Here is a 24,008-nt window from a genome sequence, read left to right as displayed (position 1 = left end):
CGAGTATACATGTAGTTTGGGTGCTGGAATTATTTTGGAGTGGACGAACATGCACAGGTAGCCTACTTTGTGAAGTGATTTGTTTGACAATCAGATGAAAATATAATGACTGGTTGTGTTCATGACACATTAAAAGGTAATTCATTTTTACCGCTTAAATGACGTAAGCGCATTAATTCAATAGAGACCACCCCCCCCCCCCCAAATGTCATGGTGTCATTCGCACTCTGCCTGAAGTCAAGGCTGAGATAGATAGAAATAGCGGTTTTCAGGAAGTGGAGACACTTCAATACTGAACTTGGTGAGGCTTTTTAATGATTCGCCAGATGATCTGAGATCAGAGCAAATATACAGCCGAGTAATGGCCAGGTCAGCATGATAGAAGAGATGGAAAGGGGGCAAGATGTACGTTTTCTTTCCTCTTATTCCCCCATCCGTCATATGAAAAGAACAGACGTCACATTTGATCCTAAAATCCTGTGTTCTGCTGTGTGCAACAATCAAAGGATGTTGTTTTTTGACATTCTTCTCATCTTTTTGGGATACAGGCAGGGAGGGAAGACGCTGTGAAGTGTATGGTGATTTAGGCATGTGATTCCTTCCCCTCTTTTCTTTCCCTCTTTCCTTCTTGTTTGTTCGGCTGCGTTGATGTATGTTTGGCTGTAGAGGCAGGCTCAGCATGGCAAACATTTGTTTTAACAGTTGGATTTTTTCGCCATCAGTTTGGAAATACAGTCACAGTGTGTGTTCTGTATACTCTCCAGGGTGGAAAGGCATGATCTGTGATATATTCTCCCCATTCCTTTTCTCCCTGTGACATCACATTGGAAATGGTTATCGTGATCCATTTCCTCCCCCCCCCCCCCCCCCTCTTTTTTATTTTGCAAATTTCGAAATGTGTTATCATTGTGGACAAGGTTCTAACCTTTTCTATGGGAATCTCTGTTTGAGCATTACAAGATCATCTGCTGGACGTTGTATCAGTGTAAAAAATACCATCTATTGCATTTGAACCATGGTAGAGTATCTGTTTCGTTCCACGTGCAGAATACAGTTACTGGAATGATTTTAGAGGTGTGCTTGCTGAAAGCAAGAACAACTACTGAATTTCAACATACTTGTTATTATTAGATGTGCTTGCTGAAAGCGTTTCAGGGTCTACCGCTCTGGCTCAGCCAAATGCATCATGGGAAGAGGGCCAATGAGAAGTCCCATGGTCCTTTGGAGCAATGGACTCTGGAGGGAACAGCAGTCTTCATGACATGGGTGTCATACAAAGGATATCCTTCAATCTAACAGGGTCAACATTTTGACCTGGAACATTCTTTTATAACCCATTGCGTCATCTGCTCAGAGCTCAGATATAAAAACCCAAGTGGCATATGAGGAGAAATAAGGAGAATGTCAGTATTTGCTGTTGATCAGGCATTGGAGAGAGCTGGTTGGCGGGGTAGTAAACCATGAACCGTTCAGCCGGCCAGTTCCACACCAAAACGCCTGCATTAACATTCTGAAGTGGCTCATGGGATTGCAGGGTCACTGTCTCTCTCCACACTCCAGCTAACTTCCTCGGCAACCACGGCAATAGACACACACACAAAAACAGACTTTCACACCACAGAACCACTTATCTGATTGAGTAGAGCTGCAGGCCCTAAGGATTTCCAATATCAGGGGATAAGAATATGGCCATATGTCTGTGTTCACTCAGAAGAGACAAACAATGACTATTAATAATCTGTTTCCGTCCTGTTCTGACTGAGGGCCCGAGATGAACCGAGAGGACAGAGGAGGGAGGACAGAAAACAGCTGCGGTCCAGCTGTGTTTGACCTTTGACTCCTATAGTAAAGGCAACCTTTTCACACAAAAAATACCTTTTAATGAACCCGGCTGCTTTGCTTCACTCCAAACCTCGCTGCTATGGAACTCTCACTGTTTATAATGCCCCTCACCAAAACTCACTGACTGGGAAGCAGCTATTTTTCCAGCGAAAAGCCTGAACTCTAAAATCAGGTAATAATGGTATATTTTTCTTGAGAAAAATGAAAAAGTATTTTATTACATAGTTCCTTGTTCCACCAGGAGTGGGATAAAAACATCTCGAATGCACCCCCCCACCCCCCCCTTATCGGATCCTGATGTTGAACTTGCACACAGTGAAACAACAAGTTCTTCTGAAACAACAAAGAGAGAGAACTTTTGAGAAAGAGAGCACTCCAGAGCAAAGTATTCGAAGAAGCACCAGTGCCATTCTTTAAAAGCCTTGACCCGGCCCCCAGTCATTTCAGCTTATGAAACCAATACGAATGTGGACCACATTTCAGAAACCAGACAACTAACGCACAGGTTAAAAAAGGGGCATAAAGTTGAAGTCGCAACAGGGTTTGAGAGGGACTTGTTCAAAGGGGCACCCTTTCTGACACACTCGTCCTCTCCACTCCTCTTCCTTCCGCTGAGCCTCTGATCAGAAGTGTTGCCCCCTCTCTCAATCGTCACTGGAGCCCTTGGAACTAAAGAGGAAAAAAAGGTTTCCTGCAGGCTGTTGGTCAGGCTGCAAATAGGACAGGCAAGCAAATCAGAGAGGTCAACTTATAACACTGGCTATGTAATAATTTAAGAGAAGGTTTAATGCCCACTTCAGTGTGCTGAAGTGTCTGCCTCCCGCGGGGCAATCCTTTCTGATTCCTTTACCAACAAAATCTGCTATTTTGGAGAAGGGGCGTTAAAGCAGGAGATACAAAAACTTTTTGGACAATAACAGATAGACTCCTGAGGATATTGTTTTTCTCCAGTGAAATACATACATTTTCTTTCAATTGCTTTCAGATTAAAATACATAATACAAATCTAAATTATAACACAGACAATTTGACTTTTGGACACATTAATAGAAGTAGAAACTGTATCGAACAGTAGGCTACAGCAAATACATATGGGTTAGAGTGTTGTAGGGTTCTTGACAGTTAGCTGTCTATTATAAGACTGATGCTCGCAGGGCCCAGCTGGCCCCTGGACACGCATGATGGGCAGGGTCAGAGAGATGCTGATCCCTTGACACTGGCATAGATCCAGACCCACTATCATTACGTTTGCAGTCACTACCACTACCACTACTATTTCACACCATAATTCCTTCAAGACAAGCAAGCACACACATTTTCTTCAGGAAATGTCCTTTTCTAGTTCATTTATATTTTCACAGAGGACAAAGCAGTGAGCACTGCACACATATTGAATTACATTATATGACTATACTAGCAAGCTACAGAATGTTATTAACTGCTGTCAAAGAGTAACCGGCCTAAACCCAATTGCCTAATATTGAGGTGTCTGAAATGTAATTTGTAGACGCTATTATTGATTGTTTTTCCAGCTTTAGCAAAGAAGTAAAGAAAGGATACAAAGTCCACTGTATGTATAGCAATGATAGAGAACTTTCTCTGTTCACAGTAAAGAAATTGAAGTTATAACGTGTCACTGTTTCTAATCCATTGCCCTGGCCAGCTACAATGTAATCAAATCAAGATATTTCGCTCATTTGTTTATTCGATTTGATTTAAGTTGAAGACAACACTTTGTCCATACTAATGTTAAAAAGTTGGAATATCTGCCCACCTATTAGATTATCACAGCTACAAAACTTGGCAGTTAGAAACTCATTCTTCTTTCAACAAGTAAGCTATTTACATTGTTTAACACATCTGAGACAGACAGGTATCCCGCCTTTTTGTTATTTCAAACAATCGCTAAACGAAACAACATTCAACATTGACAAAAAGTACCAAATTAGATAGATTTTTGACTGATGTTGCCCATCTTATTTACCTGTCTTGGGATCCACAGAGAAGTATGGCTGGCCATGGAGGATGCTGTAGACGACTCTGGCACTGTTACCATAGGTAGGGTCATCTGCATCTGTGGCTGTCACCTGCATCACATAAGTCCCTGTGAAACATACACATACATTTGCATCATTCAGATGGAGTCATTTTTTAAAGTAATATTTTCATGCAGTTTAGCGGCTTGTGCCACCATGTACGGCGCTTGTAACGCCAAGGTAGTGGGTTCGATCCCCGGGACCACCCATACACAAAAATTTATGCACGCATGACTGTAAGTCGCTTTGGATAAAAGCGTCTGCTAAATGGCATATTATTATTATTATTATGTATGCATCACAAATGGCACTCTATTCCCTAAACAGTGCACTACTTTTAATCAGGGCTCAGGTCAAAAGTAGTGCCCTATGTAGGGAATAGGGAGCCATTTGGGACAGAGCCACAGAGACTAAAGTGTGAAGAGGATATAATAGAAGATAAGTGTGCAGTATTGGAACGTTGAATTATGTGAAATATACATTTGCAGAACTATGCAAGTGGATGTTTAGCCAAAAGACACTCATTCATTAGACATTGCTGCCATTAGTGAAACAAAGAGCCACCCACAGCAGGAATAGGAAACAAGATGGCAGCCATCCAAACTTCCTGCAATACCAGGAAAATAGTAAATACTGGTTATATAAGTATGGGCTCACCCCCTTTAATAACTGTAGCTTGAATCTAAAACACCATTGCATTAATCCACTGACTCTACAGAAGCATGTAGATCTACAATCCAATTGGAAATTATTCTATCTATAAACTCAATTAAATCACTTTTGTGGCTAAATGAGGTATGTCTTTTTTTGTCCATATGTACAGGCTGGTACTGTACAGTATGCTTGTCCAAGGGAAGTTACATCCACAAATGGCCATTGACACATGTTAATCTCTTAGTTGGCTATAATAAGCCTTAATTAAACAGGATTTGCGCTGTGAGCAGATGGTAACAATTGTTTGAAAACATTAGGTGAGAGAGATTAGAGTGTTAATCCTTCCTAACAAAGCCCTGCACCACGCATCCAGGTATAATGGAGCTGAGATGCTCTACTTGCTCTATCACTCCTATGCCAATGCTAATGGTCATTCACACTTTTACTACTATAGGTAGTTACTTTGTACTGGTTTATCAGCACGTACTGTATTAACGCTTTTGCTTGTGCTTTTTATTGATACAATCCTTTTATAAACAGCTCCAGTTCCATAAAGCTTTTAAATACAAGTGCTTGGTTTAAAATGGGTTAATACAATATAAATAAACTATGCACCACTTTTAACTTGGCAAATTCCAGTTCCTTGAAGTTCTTTGAAAAGAAAAATACAGTACTCATCATAATTGGTCTTTTGAATCCACACCCATTTCCCCAAGGAAGGCTTATCAGTTCCATTAATTATATTAATGTAATTAGCAGTGATTCCTATTTTTCTCAGGCACACACTCCATCAATGCCCTATTGAACCATTTATCAAACACACACACACTGCAGAATCATCTGAAAAGAATCATCATTCCTAAAGCATATAGCCCTCCTGCTCAATCACTCGTTTAAAGGAAACAGTAGGTCCTATATTCCTGCCCCTGATTTGGAACACACACCCACCCACCCACCCACCCAGCCTCAGGCCCACGTACTCACTCACTCACACTCACACAAACACTGACACACACCGACACACACCGACACACACACACACACACACACACACACACACACACACACACACACACACACACACACACACACACACACACACACACACACACACACACACACACACACACACACACACACACACACAGAGAGAGAGAGAGAGAGAGAGACTACCTTCTAGACTGCCTTCCAGCTCTGTTTACCTAGAGGGAGTAGAAGACTGGCCATGTTTTAGTTCAGCTTGAAAGGGACCATGGTGATTTAAAAGTAAATAGTAAAGCTTAGTAAAACTAAATGCATGCTCTTCAATCGAACGCTGCTGGCACCCGCCCACCCGACTAGAATCACCACTCTCGACGGGTCTGACCTAGAGTATGTGGACAACAACAAATACCTAGGTGTCTGGTTAGACTGTAAACTCTCCTTCCAGACTCACATTAAGAATCTCCAATCCAAAGTTAAATCTAGAATCGGCTTCCTATTTCGCAACAAAGCCTCCTTCACTCATGCTGCCAAACATGCCCTCGTAAAACTGATAATCCTACCGATCTTTGACTTCGGCGATGTCATTTACAAAATAGCCTCCAACACTCTACTCAGCAAATTGGATGTAGTCTATCACAGTGCCATCCGTTTTGTCTCCAAAGCCCCATACACTACCCACCATTGTGACCTGTATGCTCTTGTTGGCTGGTCCTCACTACATGTTCGTCTTCAAACCCACTGGCTCCAGGCCATCTATAAATCACTGCTAGGCAAATCCCCGCCTTATCTTAGCTCATTGGTCACCATAGCAGCACCCACCCATAGTCTGCGCTCCAGCAGGTATATCTCACTGGTCATTCCCAAAGCCAACACCTCCTTTGGCCGCCATTCCTTCCAGTTCTCTGCTGCCAATGACTGGAACGAATTGCAAAAATCTCTGAAGCTGGAGACTCTTATCTCCCTCACTAACTTTAAGCATCAGTTGTCAGAGCACCTTACCGATCACTGCACCTGTACACAGCCCATCTGAAATTAGCCCACCCAACTACCTCATCCCTATGTTGTTATTTATTTTGCTCTTTTGCACCCCAGTATCTCTATTTGCACATAATCTCTTGCACATCTAGCATTCCTGTGTTAATACTAATTGTAATTATTTTGCACTATAGCCTATTTATTGCCTTACCTCCATAACTTGCTACATTTGCACACACTGTATATATATTTTCTGTTGTATTTTTTGACTTTATGTTTTCTTACCCCATATGTAACTCTGTGTTGTTGTTTTTATCGCACTGCTTTGCTTTATCTTGGCCAGGTCGCAGTTGTAAATGAGAACTTGTTCTCAACTGGCTTACCTGGTTAAATAAAGGTGAAATAAAATAAATAAAATAAAATAAAAAATAAAAAAGCTACAGCCCAGTTTGTGTGTGGAGTGACTGTACCCTGCTCCATTCAGCATTTGGAGAGATATAACTTGCTGTTCTCTTCGCCAGGGCTCCATTGATATTCAGATCAAGAGGAGCCAATCTCAGAGTGAATTACCTTGATCTCCCTTCCCTGGGGTAGAGAGCATAAAGACAAGCCTCGATCCGCAATGTACTCAGGCACTAACTGGCTCGCTTGCTGAAATGTCAAAATCTGTTGGATCTGTTTTCCTCCCTCTTGTTCTACCTGTGGCTATACCACTCCCTTTCTTATGATACCTTTTTGTACTCTGTCTCGATCTAAAACTCAATGTGATAGTTTTTTAAATTCTAAGTAATGCATCTATTTTGTTATGTCAAGTTTAGCAGGTAATTGAAGCATTTTGTGATATTTTGTTTACATTCTAATTTGCACCCTATTCCCTACATAGTGCTCTACTTTTCACCAGGGCCCGATAGGTCTCTGGTCAGAAGTAGTGCACGATATAGGGAATAGGGTGCCATTTGGGACCGACACACAGTCTTTTGTGATATTTCTTCTTACCTACAGGTGACATCTCAGGGACACTGGCTGTGTATGGCCCTTCTAGAAACTTTGGCTCATTGTCGTTGATGTCCTGGACCTTGATTACAAACTCTGATTCGGGCTCCAGGGGCCTGTTGGTGTCGATATCGACAGCCTGTGCACGGAGGGTGTAGTAAGGCTTCACCTCCCTGTCAAGGCTTCTTAAGGCATGGATGTCCCCGGTAGTTGCGTCGATGGTGAAAATGGAGCCGGCCCCTTCTCCCATGAGAGTGTACTTCACCTCGCTCTCACCCTTATCCAGATCAGTGTGCAGCTACAAGACAAGAGGGAAAGGACAGGTTCAGTCCAAACAATGATTCCGCTAATGATTCAATGAGACCACTGGGGGAGAACAGTTTCAAGTAAAGGCAGTTCATGAAGCGAGTCAATGGAACTGACTGCACTCACAAAATACAAAGAAAACCCCCCACATAGTAGGATATGTGCTGCTAAAACCACACACAGTATATACAAAGTAGTGCATTTTCTGCCCCAGCTCTGTAGAAAGAGCTAGGGATTTGGGATGTGCATATCACCTACATGACTGCACTCCCAACAATAGGTACATCCAGCACATAGGTACATTTACCTCCAGATATGTCTGCTCACAGATGGTTGTATGCTCACATAAGTGTAATAATGCTCTCAATGCACTGTTTTAGCATGTGCATGTTTTGCTTAAAGGGATAGCATGTTAGCATATACCCATAGACTTCCAGTCATTGTGCTAACGCTGGTTAGCAGTGGTTCGCAAAACTACAGTACCTCTAACTTCCTTCATACTGGACCCAGAGACATAAAAATGGTATCCACTAGTTTATCTGACAATGGGGAAGTAGATAAATGACCTCATTGTGAAAAAAAAAATCTTAAGTATCCCTTTAAGTAAAAAGAAACTGCAAATCTGCAAAATCTGACTTAGTCTGACAGGTCAGCTTGGGGGCATATGAACTGGCTTGACCCAGTTCTTTCTCCACGTCACAGTGCAGCTTCTCTGTGTACAATCGCTATGTGTCCATCCCAAATGGCACTCTATTCCCTACATAAAGGGAATAGGGTACCATTTGGGATGCAAACTAGCACCACATAAGAAGGCTTTTCTTTGGCCGCAGGCGATACACCTGTTGGCAGGACATCAAACCAACATTGTTAACGCAGAAATGATGGCCAACGTGACACAACATGGACCATATGTTTCCATGCAAGCAGAGACTTGCATGTTGCCCAATACACATACAGTTGAAGTCGGACGTTTACATACACCTTAGCTAAATACATTTAAACTCAGTGTTTCACAATTCCTGACATTTCATCCTAGTAGAAATTCCCTGTTTTAGGTAAGTTATGATCACCACTTTATTTTAAGAATGTGAAATGCCAGAATAATAGTAGAGAGAATTATTTATTTCAGCTTTTATTTATTTCATCATTCCCAGTTGTTCAGAAGTTTACATACACTCAATTAGTATTTGGTAGCATTGCCTTTAAAATGTTTAACTTGGGTCAAACATTTTGGGTAGCCTTCCACAACCTTCCCACAATAAGTTGGGTGAATTTTGGCCCATTCCTCCTGACAGAGATGGTGTAACTGAGTCAGGTTTGTAGGCCTCCTTGCTCGCACACTCTTTTTCAGTTCTGCCCACAAATGTTCTATAGGATTGAGGTCAGGGCTTTTTGATGGCCACTCCAATACCTTGACTTTGTTGTCCTTAAGCCATTTTGCCACAACTTTGGAAGTATGCTTGGGGTCATTGTCCATTTGGAATACACATTTGCGACCAAGCTTTAACTTCCTGACTGATGTCTTGAGATGTTGCTTCAATATATCAACATAATTTTCCTTCCTCATGATGCCATCTATTTTGTTAAGTGCACAAGTCCCTCCTGCAGCAAAGCACCCATACGGCTAGCAAGAACCCCCTTTTTCCTCCAAACATAACGATGGTCATTATGGCCAAACAGTTCTATTTTCGTTTCATCAGACCAGAGGACATTTCTCCAACAAGTACGATCTTTGTCCCCATGTGCAGTTCCAAACTGTAGTCTGGTTTTTTTATGGTGGTTTTGGAGCAGTGGCTTCTTCCTTGCTGAGCGGCCTTTCAGGTTATGTCGATATAGGACTGGTTTTACTGTGGATATAGATACTTTTGTACCTGTTTCCTCCAGCATCTTCACAAGTTCCTTTGCTGTGATTCTGGGATTGATTTGCACTTTTAGCACCAGTACATTCATCTCTAGGAGACAGAACGCGTCTCCTTCCTGAGCGGTATGACAGCTGTGTGGTCCCATGGTGTTTATACTTGCATACTATTGTTTGTACAGATGAACGTGGTTCCTTCAGGCGTTTGGAAATTGCTCCCAATGATGAACCAGACTTGTGGAGGTCTTCAATTTCTTTTCTGAGGTCTTGGCTGATTTCTTTAGATTTTCCCATGATGTCAAGCAAAGAGGCACTGAGTTTGAAGGTAGGCCTTGAAATACATCCACAGGTACACCTCCAATTGACTCAAATGATGTCAATTAGCCTATCAGACGCTTCTAAAGCCATGACATCATTTTCTGGAATTTTCAAAGCTGTTTAAAGGCACAGTCAACTTCTGACCCACTGGAATTGTGATACAGTGAATTATAAGTGAAATAATCTGTCTGTAAACAATTGTTGGAAAAATTACTTGTGTTATGCACAAAGTAGATGTCCTAACTGACTTGCCAAAACGATAGTTTTTTAACAAAACATTTGTGGAGTGGTTGAAAAACGAGTTTTAATGACTCCAAACAAGTGTATGTAAACTTCCGACTAGTGTAAGGAAGAAGCCACTGCTCCAAAACCGCCACAAAAAGCCAGACTACGGTTTGCAACTGCACATGGGGACAAATATTATACTTTTTGGAGAAAAGTATGGTCTGATGAAACAAAAATAGAACTGTTTGGCCATAATGACCATCGTTATGTTTGGAGGAAAAAGGGGGTCCCTTGCAAGCCGAAGACACCATCCCAACCATGAAGCACATGGGTGGCAGCATCATGCTGTGGGGGTGCTTTGCTGCAGGAGAGACTGGTGTACTTCACAAAATAGATGGCATCATGAGGAAGGAAAATTATGTGGATATATTGAAAAACATCTCAAGACATCAGTCAGGAAGTTAAAGCTTGGTCGCAAATGGGTCTTCCAAATGGACAATGACCCCAAGCATACTTCCAAAGTTGTGGCAAAATGGCTTAAGGACAACAAAGTCAAGGTATTGGAGTGGCCATCACAAAGCCCTGACCTCAATCCTATAGAAAATGTGTGGGCAGAACTGAAAAAGAGTGTGCGAGCAAGTAGGCCTACAAACCTGACTCAGTTACACCAGCTCTGTCACGAGGAATGGGCCAAAATTCACCCAATTTATTGTGGGAAGCTTGTGGAAGGCTACCCGAAACGTTTGACCCAAGTTAAACAATTTAAAGGCAATGCTACCAAATACTAATTGAGTGTATGTAAACTTCTGAACCACTGGGAATGTAATGAAATAAATAAAAAGCTGAAATATATCATGCTCTCTACTATTATTCTGACATTTCACATTCTTAAAATAAAGTGGTGATCGTAACTGACCTAAAACAGGGAAATTTTACTAGGATTAAATGTCAGGAATTGTGAAAAACTGAGTTTAAATGTATTTGGCTAAGGTGTATGTAAACTTCCGACTTCAACTGTCTATACAGTGCATTCGGAAAGTACTCAAACCCCTTGACTTTTTCCACATTTTGTTACATTATAGCCTTACTCTAATATGGATTAAATAGTTTTTTTTCCCCTCATCAATCTACACACAATACCCCATAATGAAAAAGTAAAAACAGGTTTTTAGAAATGTTTGCAAATGTATTAAAAATAAAAAAACAGAAATATGACATTTACATAAGAAATTCAGACCCTTTACTCAGTACTTTGTTGAAGCACCTTTGGCAGCGATTACAGCCTCCAGTCTTCTTGGGTTTGATGCTATACAAGCTAGGCACAACTTAATTTGGGGAGTTTCTCCCATTCTTCTCTGCAGATCCTCTCAAGCTCTGTCAGGTTGGATTGGGAGTGTCGCTGCACAGCTATTTTCAGGTCTCTCCAGAGATGTTTGATCGGGTTCTGGCTAGGCCACTCAAGGACATTGAGAGACTTGTCCCGAAGCCACTCCTGCGTTGTCTTTGCTGTTTGCTTAGGGTTGTTGTCCTGTTGGAAGGTGAACCTTTGCCACAGTTAGAGGTCCTGAACAAGTTTTCATCAAGGATCTCTATGTACTTTGCTCCGTTCATCTTTCCCTCTATCCTGACTAGACTCCCAGTCCCTGCCGCTGAAAAACCTCCCCACAGCATGATGCTGCCACCACCACAATGCTTCACCGTAGGGATGGTACCAGTATTCCTTCAGACGTGATGCTTGGCATTCAGGCCAAAGAGTTCAATCTTGGTTTCATCAGACCAGAGAATCTTGTTTCTCATGGTCTGAGAGTCCTTTAGGTGCATGTTGGCAAACTCCAAGCGTGCTGTCATGTGCCTTTTACGGAGGAGTGGCATCCATCTGGCCACTCTACCATAAAGGCCTGATTGGTGGAGTGCTGCAGAGATGGTTGTCCTTCTGGAAGGTTTTCCCATCTCCACAGAGGAACTATTGAGCTCTTTCAGAGTGACCATCGCGTTCTTGGTCACCTCCCTGACCAAGGCCCTTCTCCCTCGATTGCTCAGTTTGGCCGGGTGGCCAGCTCTAGGAAGAGTTTTGGTGGTTCCAAACTTCTTCCATTTAAGAATGATGGAGGCCACTGTGTTCTTGGGGACCTTCAGTGCTGCAGAAATGTTTTGGTACCCTTCCCCAGAGCTGTGCCTCGACACAATTATGTCTTGGAGCTCTCTGGACAATTCCTTCGACCTCATGGCTTGGTTTTTGCTCTGACGTGCACTGTCAACTGTGGGACCTTATATAGGAAGGTGTGTGCCTTTCCAAATCATGTCCAATCAATAGAATTTACCACAGGTGGACTCCAATCATCTCAAGGATGATCAATGGAAACAGGATGCACCTGAGCTCAATTTCGAGTCTCATAGCAAAGGGTCTGAATACTTACGTAAATAAGGTATTTCTGTTTTGTATTTTTAATAAATTTGCAAAAATGTCTAAAAACCTGTTTTCGCTGTGTCATTATTGGGTATTGTGTGTAGATTGATGAGCTGAAAACATAATGTAATCCATTTTAGAATAAGGCTGTATCATAACAAAATGTGGAAAAAGTCAAGGGGTCTGAATACTTTCCGAATGGACTGTATTGCTAATTTTGACAATGAGGAAATATTTAACAAAAGTCTGTGCAGCCCTCCGGACCTTGTTGAAGACTGAATGTGGGCCCTGGGGCAAAATTAGTTTGACACCCCTGCTCTACAGGTTCTGCCTCAGTGCAGTTTTAACTCACAAATCAACAAAATTCAGACCTATGCATGCTGCATTCAAATGATCACATTAGTAAATCCCATTAGTACATTTATTTTTTGCCTTTTTGGGATTTAGACAATGATATTATCATTATGTAAATCCAAAAAAGGCTAAAAGAAATTTGGTTAACAAAATAAAACATTCACAGAGAGCGAGGCAGTAATATACATGAGCGATGAAGCAGTCCTATCTGACGGGGTTTTAGGGTTTGCTGAGGGGTAGTTTAGACAGACAGTGAGGCTACGTCCCAAATGGCACCCTATTCTCTATATAGTGCACTACTTTTGACTAGAGGCCCTTGTCCAAAGTAGTGCACTATAAAGGCAATAGAGTGCCATTTGGGACGCAGATAAGGAACTACGTCAAGATTTAATGCCACATATTCTAGATACCTGAGATACATGTTTTGATTTTACAACATGACTAGCTACGAGAATACATCGTTTTTTTATTTGATCAGAGATAATCCATCTATTGAGTTGGTGCATTGCAGGGTATCAGACAGGTGTTAGCCCCTTGATGCTACACACTTTCTTCTTCACAATAGGTGCAATTAGCGAAATGCTCCGCTCTTGTTGACACCATGCAGCTATAATAAGAAACATGTAGTCAGAATAATAATTATAATCATATCGTAAAATGTTTCTGTTAAGAGAATAATACAATTTTAGCTTGTTATTAATCAAACTTTATTATAATTTTTGATTGCTCACCATGGACAAGTACAGTCACTGAGGGCAAAGTAGAAGTACGTATTAAAATATGCCAGCAGTATAACATGAAAAAATGCACAGTAAACATCTAATTGACCCTTCTGGTCTGTTTTAGACATGAAAATACAGTATTACCATGTGGGGCTGGCTTATACAGTTAAGAGGAGATTCTGAAGGGCCAAATAATGCCCTGTGTTAATAGCGTGTTACAGTACATGCATATCATTTGATGATGCTGTAATACTAGAGTTCATCACAAATGGCACCCTATAGACTCCTTTCGGCTCTGGTCAAAAGTAGTACACTAGGGAGTAGGGTGCCATTTGGGAAGTAGGCATTCAACTCTGCTGTGGGGCTTGTTCTGTTCATGGTGGTGAGTAGCCTGCCTGGGTCTCTCCTGCAGGATTTTCAGAGGCGGCTCATGCTCTGCTCCCTCATTCATTGGTCATGCAGTAGAGCCGCATATTGATTGATTCCAGTGATTAAAGTGGTAAATTTAACCAACCACTGTAGAAAACGCTATAATTGGATTGCCGAAACAGGGATTATATAGAGGCAACATCTCATGTTACATGGCTCCAGCTGAGAGCAATAAGAACGAGGCTTAAATACTGCAATGAAGGAGCTCAGAGGGTAGCTAGCTAGTACACTGTAGGACTCAGAGGGTAGCTGGGTCGTTCCACCAATTCGGTACCTTTTGAGAAGTGTAACTTGGCCCCAAAAAACAACGTTTGATTTCCCCTAATTTTAACATTCTGCCATAAAAAGCAAATGTTTTAATTAAAAAAAGTATGACTATAGTAAGTGCCTATTAAGTGCCAAATAAAGCAACAGGTTTGACCGTAACAGGGTTGACCGTAACAGGTTGACCGAAACAGGGTTGACAATTTCATTTTAAAGGAAAAGTCCACCCATGTCAGAGTGTGCTGATGTGGATGCGGTGGTGGAGTCAAGCGCAGGACACAGAGGATAGGTCAAGACGACTTTACTAACACTTGAAATAGTACACAAAATAAACGGCCTCAGAACACTGGAGGCGAACAAATACGCGGAGTGCGTAAAACAACACGAAGAGTCAAAATACGCGGAGTGCGTAAAACAACAACGTAGAGCCAAGGCACCGAACCTATCCATACACGACAGGTGGAACAATAACACACAAGATACAAACATAACATAGGGGAACTTATAGGTGACATAATCAATACAGAATACGAAACAGGTGCACTAACTAGACATGACAAAACAAACATCAAAAACATCAAACGGTAGTAGCTAGTACTCCGGGGACGACGAACGCCGAAGCCTGCCCGAGCAAGGAGGAGGAGCAGCCTCGGCGGCATCCGTGACAACCCAATAACTATGTTTTGGTATTTCTTTCATTAGTCCATTATTGACATGGCCCTAGAATGTTTTGCTTGTCACCAATCAAGTTTTCAAGATATATAACTTTCAAAATTTCAAACTTTCCAATTTGTAAGTCGCTCTGGATAAGAGCATCTGACGTAAATGTAAATGTAAAATACAGAAATCATCCCTGCATGATGCATTTTGTGTTTCATATGATGAAATATGCATCATACGGGGATGATTTCTCTATTTTTAAAGTTACATATCTTGACAACTTGATTGCTGACAAGAAAATCATTTTGGGACTTTGTCAACAAATACCAAAAGATTAGTTTAAGAGTGGAATTTTCCTTTAAATCAGCCATATGTGACATGGGAAATGGAAGGTGGTTGTGTGCGACAGGAAGTGGGAATTGAATGCAAACTTCACAAAAACATTTTAATAGTTAAAACATTTTTAGACTGTTTATCTGTCACACCCTGATCTGTTTCACCTGTCTTTGTGATCGTCTCCACCCCCTTCCAGGTGTCGCCCATCTTCCCCATCATCCCCAGTGTATTTATACCTGTGTATACCTGTTCTCTGTTTGTCTGTTGCCAGTTCGTTTTGTTTTGTCAAGCCTACCAGCGGTTTTCCCCTTGCTCCTGTCTTTCTCAAGTTCCTGTTTTCTAGTTTTCCAAGTTTTGACCATTCTTTCTGCCCTGACCCTGAGCCTGCCTGCCGTTCTGTACCTTGTCATACCACTCTGGATTATTGACCTCTGCCTGCCGTTCTGTACCTTTTGGACTCTGATCTGGATTGCTGACCTCTACCTGCCCTTGACCTGTCGTTAGCCTGACCCCTGTTTATGTAATAACGTTTTGTTACTTCGACACTGTCTGCATCTGGGTCTCTCCTGAAACGTGATAGTACGAACTGGCTATGACTGACACAGCAGACACGGACCAGCTCCGCGACGCCATCTCCTCCCAAGGAGCCACCATTGGAAGGCATGAGGAGTTGCTTCGTGGTCTCATGGAAGGGTTCCAGACCTTGGCCGAACGCCATGACCGAGTGTTTATCACATTGCTGGAGCATTCCCGCGGGTTGTCTGTTAGGCAGCCTACCATGACGGTAACCTCCCAGCCCCTCAGTAACCCGGCTGTTAACTGTCGGACATTTCTCACTCAGTGTTCGCTCATCATCGAGCTGCAGCCCTGCTCCTTCCACTCGGACCGCTCTAAGATAGCGTACCTCATTAAGCTGATGTCCGGGAGGGCTCTCACCTGGGCTACGGCAGTGGGGGAACAACAGTCGGCTGTATGCTTCAGTCTGGAGGAGTTCATGCAGGAGGTAAAGAAGGTTTTCGATGCTCAATTGTCCGGGAGAGAGGCTGCCCGGAAGTTACTCCAGCTTCGGCAAGAATCCCCCAGTGTGGCAGACTATGCAGTGGATTTCCCCACATAGCTGAGTGTGCCTGGAACCCGGAAGCACTGTTCGACACGTTCCTGCATGGAGTATTGGAGGAAGTAAAGGACGAGCTTGCAGCCCAGGGACTACCGACGGATATCGACTCGCCTTGACCATTCGGATCGATGGGCGACTACAGGAACGAAGAAAGGAGAGGAAGTCAGATTCCAATCGCCCGCGAGGTATCCCGGAAGTCCCCGATGGCTCCATTGCCGAGAGAACCCGAGGCTACCCGAGATCCCCCGAGAGTCTCCGAAGTCTGCCGATTCACCTCTTCCCGAGCCGATGCAACTAGGCAGAGCTAGGCTGTCTCCAGCCGAACGGCAATACAGGCGTCACACGAAGAGTTGCCTGTATTGCGGGACTACTGGTCATTTTCTGTCCACCTGTCCACTAAAAGACCAGGCTCACCGATAGGAGCGAGTACTCTGATGGGCCATACCAGCTTTTGTTAAAGCGGAGAAATGTGAATTCCATCGCTCCACCATTTTCTTCCTGGGCTACGTCATCATGGGAGTGTACAGATGGATCCCGGGAAGGTGAGAGCAGTGGTGGATTGGCCCCAGCCTACGTCCAGAGTGCAGCTGCAACGTTTCCTGGGATTTGCCAACTTTTATCGCCGCTTTATCCAGGGTTACAGCACCCTGGCCTCCCTCCTGTCTGCACTCACCTCTCCCAAGGTTCCGTTCACATGGTCCCAAGCTGCTGACTGGGTGTTCCGGGACCTCAAACACCGCTTCACCACTGCTCCCATCTTGGTTCATGCTGACACTTCCCGCCAGTTCGTGGTGGAGGCCGAAGCTTCGAATGTGGGAATGGGGGCGGTCCTGTCCCAGCGTTCGGCCCTGGACCTCAAGTTACATTTCTGCGCCTTCTTCTCCCATTGCCTCAACACCACGGAGAGGAATTACGATGTGGGGAATCGTGAGCTTCTCGCAGTGAAGATGGCGTTGGAGGAGTGGAGGCACTGGCTGGATGGGGCGGAACATCTGTTCATTGTGTGGACAGACTACAAGATCTTGGAATATCTCTGCACCGCCAAGCGTCTCATTTCCAGGCAAACTAGGTGGGCCCTGCTTTTCACCCGGTTCAACTTCTCCCTCTCATACCAACAGGGATCCAACAATGTCAAGCCAGATGCGCTGTCACACCGGTATAGCCCCACGGCTACACCCCTGGAATCCGAGACCATCCTTCCCACCTCGTGCTTGGCGACGGCACTCCGTTGGGGAATAGGGAAGCAGGTCCGGGAGGCGCAGCGTTCCCAGTCAAACCCCGGTGGGGGCCCAGATAACTGGATGTTTGTTCCTGACGCTGTCCGCTCCGCGGTCCTGGAGTGGGCCCACTCCTCCAAGCTTGCCTGTCACCCGGGCTATCGTCAGACCCTGGCCTTTGTGCTACAATGCTTTTGGTGGCCTACCATGGTTCCTGACATCTCCGTGTTCGTCGCCGCCTGCACGATCTGTGCGCAGAACAAGACTCCTTGGCAAGCTCCGGCTGGTCTCCTCCAACCTCTGCCTGTTCCTCACTGTTCTTGGTCTCAAATATCCCTGGACTTTGTCATGGGTCTTCCCCCGTCTAATGGCAACACCGCCATTCTGACAGTTGTGGACTGGTTTTCCAAAGCCACCCACTTCATTCCTCTCCCCAAGCTACCCTCCGCCAAAGAGATGGCCCAGCTCATGGTGCAGCACTTCTTCCGGATCCATGGACTCCCAGTGGACATGGTCTCCGACCGTGGTCCTCAGTTCTTGTCCCGGTTCTGGAAGGCGTTCTGGACACTAATTGGGTCGTCGCCCAGCCTGTCCTCTGGCTTCCACCCTCAGTCCAATGGCCAATCGGAGCGAACCAACCAAGACCTGGAGACGACTCTGCGCTGCCTGGTCGCAGCCAACCCCACCACCTGGAGCCAGCAACTAGTCTGGAACGAATACGCTCGCAACACCCTTTTCTGATCTGCCATGGGTCTATCGCCCTTTGAGTGTTCCCTGGGTTATCAGCTCCCGCTCTTCCTGGAGGAAGAGGTCGGCATACCCTCGGCCCAGATGTTTGTCCGCTGCTGTCGTCGTACCTGGAGGAGAGCCCGGTCGGCTCATCTCAATACCACCTCCAGGTATCGACTACAAGCGGACCTCCACCGGACCCCGGCTCCCCCGTATCGTCTCGGGCAGAAGGTATGGCTGTCCACCCGAGATCTGCCCCACGGGGTGGAGTCCCACAAACTTTCGAACTGGTTTATTGGCCCTTTCCCCATCTTCAAGATCATTAGCCCCTCTGCTGTTCATCTTCTGTTGCCCCGTACCCTCCGTATACAGCCCACTTTTCATGTGTCTAGGATCAAACCCATATCTCGCAGCCCTTTGTCTCCTTTTTCCAGGCCCATATATTAAAAAAATAGTTTCACCATATTAAAAGGATAGTTCAGTTCATGTAACAGGGTTGATCTTAAAATGAGGGACAAACGTAAATTATTTATTAATCGCATTAATGAAATATTAATCTTTAGAAATTACTTTGTCAAAGCAACGAAATAACTAGGACTTTACAATGATGGAGAAAACTTAAAGACATTTTGGGGTTAAGTGGGTTAAAATCTTCCTAGAAATCACTGAGGGTGAATGGAAGTCTTTATTCATATAAAACATCTAATTTATTGAATTCTCCACGTTGTCTTTATTAAAGGGCACTTCATTAAATATAACAGGCTTTTACAATTCAACATTGGTTCACAATTGCTACTTAAAATATCAAAGGGACACAAAAGGCACTCTTCGTGGAACTACCCCGCTAGCTAGTACACTGTAGGCCTACATACAGGCTTTATGTTTGCAATATAGTGGGGTTCAGAGGGTAGCTAGCTAGTATGCTGTAGGCCTACAAGCTATGCATAAAAAGGCATTGTCTATTCAAGATGGGATATTCTAGGATGGCATTTCAGTCTGTATAGACTCTTCTTTTTGCAATCTTGCAATCTGACCTCCTTTGGCCACAGTGGGGTTTTGACTGAAAGTATGTTATTAGGTTTAAATTAAGCTCCAGCGTTTGGATTTCTAATTAAATGGCATGGCATTTGTATGATGTTTGTAATTTGTCGCATTACTTGGCATGATAGATTACTGGTGTTGGAAGCCAATGGCTAAGACATGACACATTTTCTCATATCACAGTTGATTAAATAGTAATAAACAAAAGAAGAAAGTACAATATATGTTCTCGTCTGCCATTAGTCATTAGCTGAGTCCCAAACAGCAGCCCTTTCCCTGTATAGTGCACTATATAGGGAATAGGTCGTAATTAAGGACATAGCATTAGGCTCTGCCCTATTTTATGTGCTCTCTGTCACCTCTGGCCGCATGGCAAATGGCCCAACAAAACACAAAGGACAATACCCAAGGGCCAATATGTTTCTCTCTCTCTCAATTAAATTAAATTTAAGCACTTTATTGGCATGGGAAACGTATGATAACATTGCCAAAGCAAGTGAAGTAGATAGTAAACAAAAGTGAAATAAACAATAAATATTAACAGTAAACATTACACTCAGAAGTTCCAAATGTCATATTATGTACATATACAGTGTTGTAACAATGTGGAAATGTTACAAATGGGAAAATAAATTAATATAAATATGTACAAAAAAATCAAAAAAATCAAAATTAAAAGATATGGGTTGTATTTGTATTTACAATGGTGTTTGTTCTTCACTGGTTGCCCCTTTCTTGTGGCAACAGGTCACAAATCTTGCTGCTGTGATTGCACACTGTGGTTTTTCAACCAGTAGATAAGGGAGTTTATTAAAATTGGGTTTGTTTTCAAATTATTTGTGGATCTATGTAATCTGAGGGAAATATGTGTCTCTAATAATATGGTCATACATTTGTCAGGAGGTTAGGAAGTGCAGCTCAGTTTCCACCTCATTTTGTGGGCAGTGTGCACATAGCCTGTCTTCTCTTGAGAGCCAGGTCTGCCTACGGCGGCCTTTCTCAATAGAAAGGCTATGCACACTGAGTCTGTACATAGTCAAAGCTTTCCTTATGTTTGGATCAGTCACAGTGGTCAGGTATTCTGCCGCTTTGTACTCTCTGTTTAGGGCCAAATAGCATTCTAGTTTGATCTGTTTTTTTGTTAATTCTTACGAATGTGTCAAGTAATTCTCTTTTTGTTTTCTTATGATTTGGTAGGGTCGAATTGTGTTGTTGTTGTTGTCCTGGGGCTCTGTGGGGTCTGTTTGTGTTTGTGAACAGAGCCCCAGGACCAGTTTACTTAGGGGACTCTTCTCCAAGTTAATCTCTCTGTAGGTGATGGCTTTGTTATGGAAGGTTTGGGAATCGCTACCTTATAAGTGGTTATAGAATTTAACGGCTCTTTTCTGGATTTTGATCATTAGCGGTTATCGGCCTAATTCTGCTCTGCATGCATTATTTGGTGTTTTTCGTTGTACACAGAGGATCTTTTTGCAGATTTCTGCATGCAGAGTCTCAATTAGTTGTTTGTCCCATTTTGTGAATGATTGGTTGGTGAGTGGACCCCAAGACCTCACAACCATAAAGGGCAATGGGTTCTGTAACTGATTCAAGTATTTTTAGCCAGATCCTAATTGATATGTCGAATTTATGTTCCTTTTGATGGCATAGAAGGGCCTTCTTGCCTTGTCTCTCAGATCATTCACAGCTTTGTGGAAGTTACCTGTGGCGCTGATGTTTAGGCCAAGGTCTGTATCGTTTTTTGTGTGCTCTATGGCAACGGTGTCTATGGCAATTTGTATTTGTGATCCTGGCAACTGGACCTTTTTTGGAACAGCATTCTTTTTTTCTTACTGAGATTTATGTTGAAGAGGGTGGGGCTTAAACTGCATCACTGTCTCACCCCACAGCCCTGTGGAAAGAAATGTGTGTGTTTTTTGCCAATTTTAACCGCACACTTGTTGTTTGTGTACATGGATTTTATAATGCTGTATGTTTTTCCCCCACTTTCCATCAATTTGTAAAAGCAGACCCTCATGCCAAATTGGGTCAAAAGCTTTTTGAAATCAACAAAGCATGAGAAGAGTTTGCCTTTGTTTTGGTTTGTTTATTTGTCAATTAGGGTGTGCAGGGTGAATAAGTGGTCTGTCGTACGGTAATTTGGTAAAAAGCCAATTTTACATTTGCTCAGTACATTGTTTTCACTGAGGAAATGAACTAGTCTGCAGTTAATGATAATGCAGAAGATTTTCCCAAGGTTGCTGTTGACGCATATCCCACGGTAGTTATTGGGGTCAAATTTGTCTCCACTTTTGTGGATTGGGGTGATCAGTCCTTGGTTCCAAATATCGGGGAAGATGCCAGAGCTAAGAATGATGTTAAAGAGTTTAAGTATAGCCAATTGGAATTTGTGGTCTGTATATTTTATCATTTAATTGAGGATACCATCAACACCACAGGCCTTTTTGGGTTGGAGGGTTTGTATTTTGTCCTGTAGTTCATTCAATGTAATTGGAGAATCCAGCGGGTTCTGGTAATCTTTAATAGTTGATTCTAAGATTTGCATTTGATCATGTATATTTTTTTGCTGTTTGTTCATTGATATAGGGCCAAAAGATAGGAGAAGTGTTTTACCCATACATCTCCGTTTTGGATAGATAGCTCTTCGTGTTGTTGTTTGTTTAGTGTTTTCCAATTTTCCCAGAAGTGGTTAGAGTCTATGGATTCTTCAATTACATTGAGTTGATTTCTGACATGCTGTTCCATCTTTTTCCATAGTGTATTTCTGTATTGTTTTAGTGACTCACCATAGTGAAGGCATAGGCTCAGGTTTTCTGGGTCTCAATGTTTTTGGTTGGATAGGTTTCTCAACTTCTTTCTTAGATTTTTGCATTCTTCATCAAACCATTTGTCACTGCTGTTACTTTTCTTTGGTTTTCTGTTAGAGATTTTTAGATTTGATAGGGAAGCTGAGAGGTCAAATATACTGTTTTGGTTTTCTACTGCCAAGTTTACACCTTCACTATTACAGTGGAACGTTTAGTCCAGGAAGTTGTCTAAAAGGGATTTAATTTGTTGTAGCCTAATAGTTTTTTGGTAGGTTTCGACACGACTTTCCTTCCATCTATAGCATTTCTTAATATTATTCAGTTCCTTTGGCTTTGATGCCTCATGATTGAGTATTGCTCTGTTCAACTAGACTGTGATTTTGATGTGGTCTGACTGTGAACGTTCTGAGAGACTCTGGGTTGAGGTCAGTGATAAAGTAGTCTACAATAACACTGCCAAGAGATGAGCTATAGGTGTACCTACCATAGGAGTCCCCTCGAAGCCTACCATTGATTCTCTCTCTCTCTCTCTCTCTCTCTCTCTCTCTCTCTCTCTCTCTCTCTCTCTCTCTCTCTCTCTCTCTCTCTCTCTCTCTCTCTCTCTCTCTCTCTCTCTCTCTCTCTCTCTCTCTCTCTCTCTCTCTCTCTCTCTCTCTCTCTCTCTCTCTCTCTCTCTCTCTCTCTCTCTCTCTCTCTCTCTCTCTCTCTCTCTCTCTCTCTCTCTCTCTCTCTCTCTCTCTCTCTCTCTTCTCTCTCTCTCTCTCTCTCTCTCTCTCTCTCTCTCTCTCTCTCTCTCTCTCTCTCTCTCTCTCTCTCTCTCTCTCTCAATACAATACAATACAATACAATATGTTGAGCAGGCCCGGTAAGTGACACTGATTGTAACATTAACCATTTAGAAATATGTTCCAAAGCCGATTCAAGCAGAAATCCCATTATTAAAGTGGACAAAAATATATGAAAAGGTATTATATTGGCAGGGCTAGATGAATGACATCATTATCTTTCATTTTAGCTCCTCTCCTTTCACCGAGCCTTGCTATATTCATCATCAACATACATTACAATTGTAAATGCCATCAGCTCCTTAACACATTGTAATGAGCAGCGGAATTACTGGCGGACCTGATGCATAATTCTAGGTACAATAATCTGTTCAAATTACTTCACATCTACATCCATTAATTTAGTTGGCATTGAGTTTCGAGCTAAACACTGGAATGAGATGAAAGTGGTTTTGTTTGTATATTAGGATGACATTACAGTTAGGAGTCTAATCAACATTCATTGTGACACTTCAACCCCGCTTTCAAACATATTTCCGTAAATCAGAATATATAAGTCATGAAAAAATTGAATTATCTAATTGCCACATACAGGCACACAAGCATGCACGCATGCAGGCTCGTTCACGCGCACATGCACACTCACGCACGCACGCACACACACACACACTGTCCACAATCTGACATGCAGAGTGAACAGCCAAAGTAGTGTCCTCAATTCACCCTCCTCTGTGGTTCCATGTCTGTATTATGCTAGACATCAACTTAGTACTATAGGCATGCTTCATGGATAGATCAACATGATAATTGTCAACTACTTTGCTGTGTCTCTATAAATGGCAACCTTGATTATTTTGTAGGTCACTGAACAGACCTTTCCATGATGCTGCATGGTGCAGGACGTGCAAGCTATGGAGCCTGTGATTCTAGACTAGTAGTTAATTAAACA

At 42.9% G+C, this 24,008-nt stretch overlaps 1 protein-coding gene across 1 annotated transcript in view; it reads right to left on the bottom strand.

Annotated features, from left to right (window-relative positions):
* The window catches only part of LOC311147624 (cadherin-12-like), a gene marked incomplete at both ends in the record, with an annotated part of 105,731 nt that overhangs the window by 56,658 nt on the left and 25,065 nt on the right, over window positions 1–24,008 (bottom strand). Inside the window, 3 exon segments of the mRNA XM_084184358.1 lie at window position 3,827; window positions 3,829–3,946; window positions 7,488–7,782. Coding sequence (XP_084040484.1) covers window position 3,827; window positions 3,829–3,946; window positions 7,488–7,782 — 414 coding nt within the window.

The sequence above is a fragment of the Coregonus lavaretus genome (assembly GCF_964263955.1).
Source record: "Coregonus lavaretus genome assembly, chromosome: 2".
NCBI classification, from domain to species: Eukaryota; Metazoa; Chordata; class Actinopteri; order Salmoniformes; family Salmonidae; genus Coregonus; species Coregonus lavaretus.
This window is presented reverse-complemented; position numbering and strand designations above follow the sequence as displayed.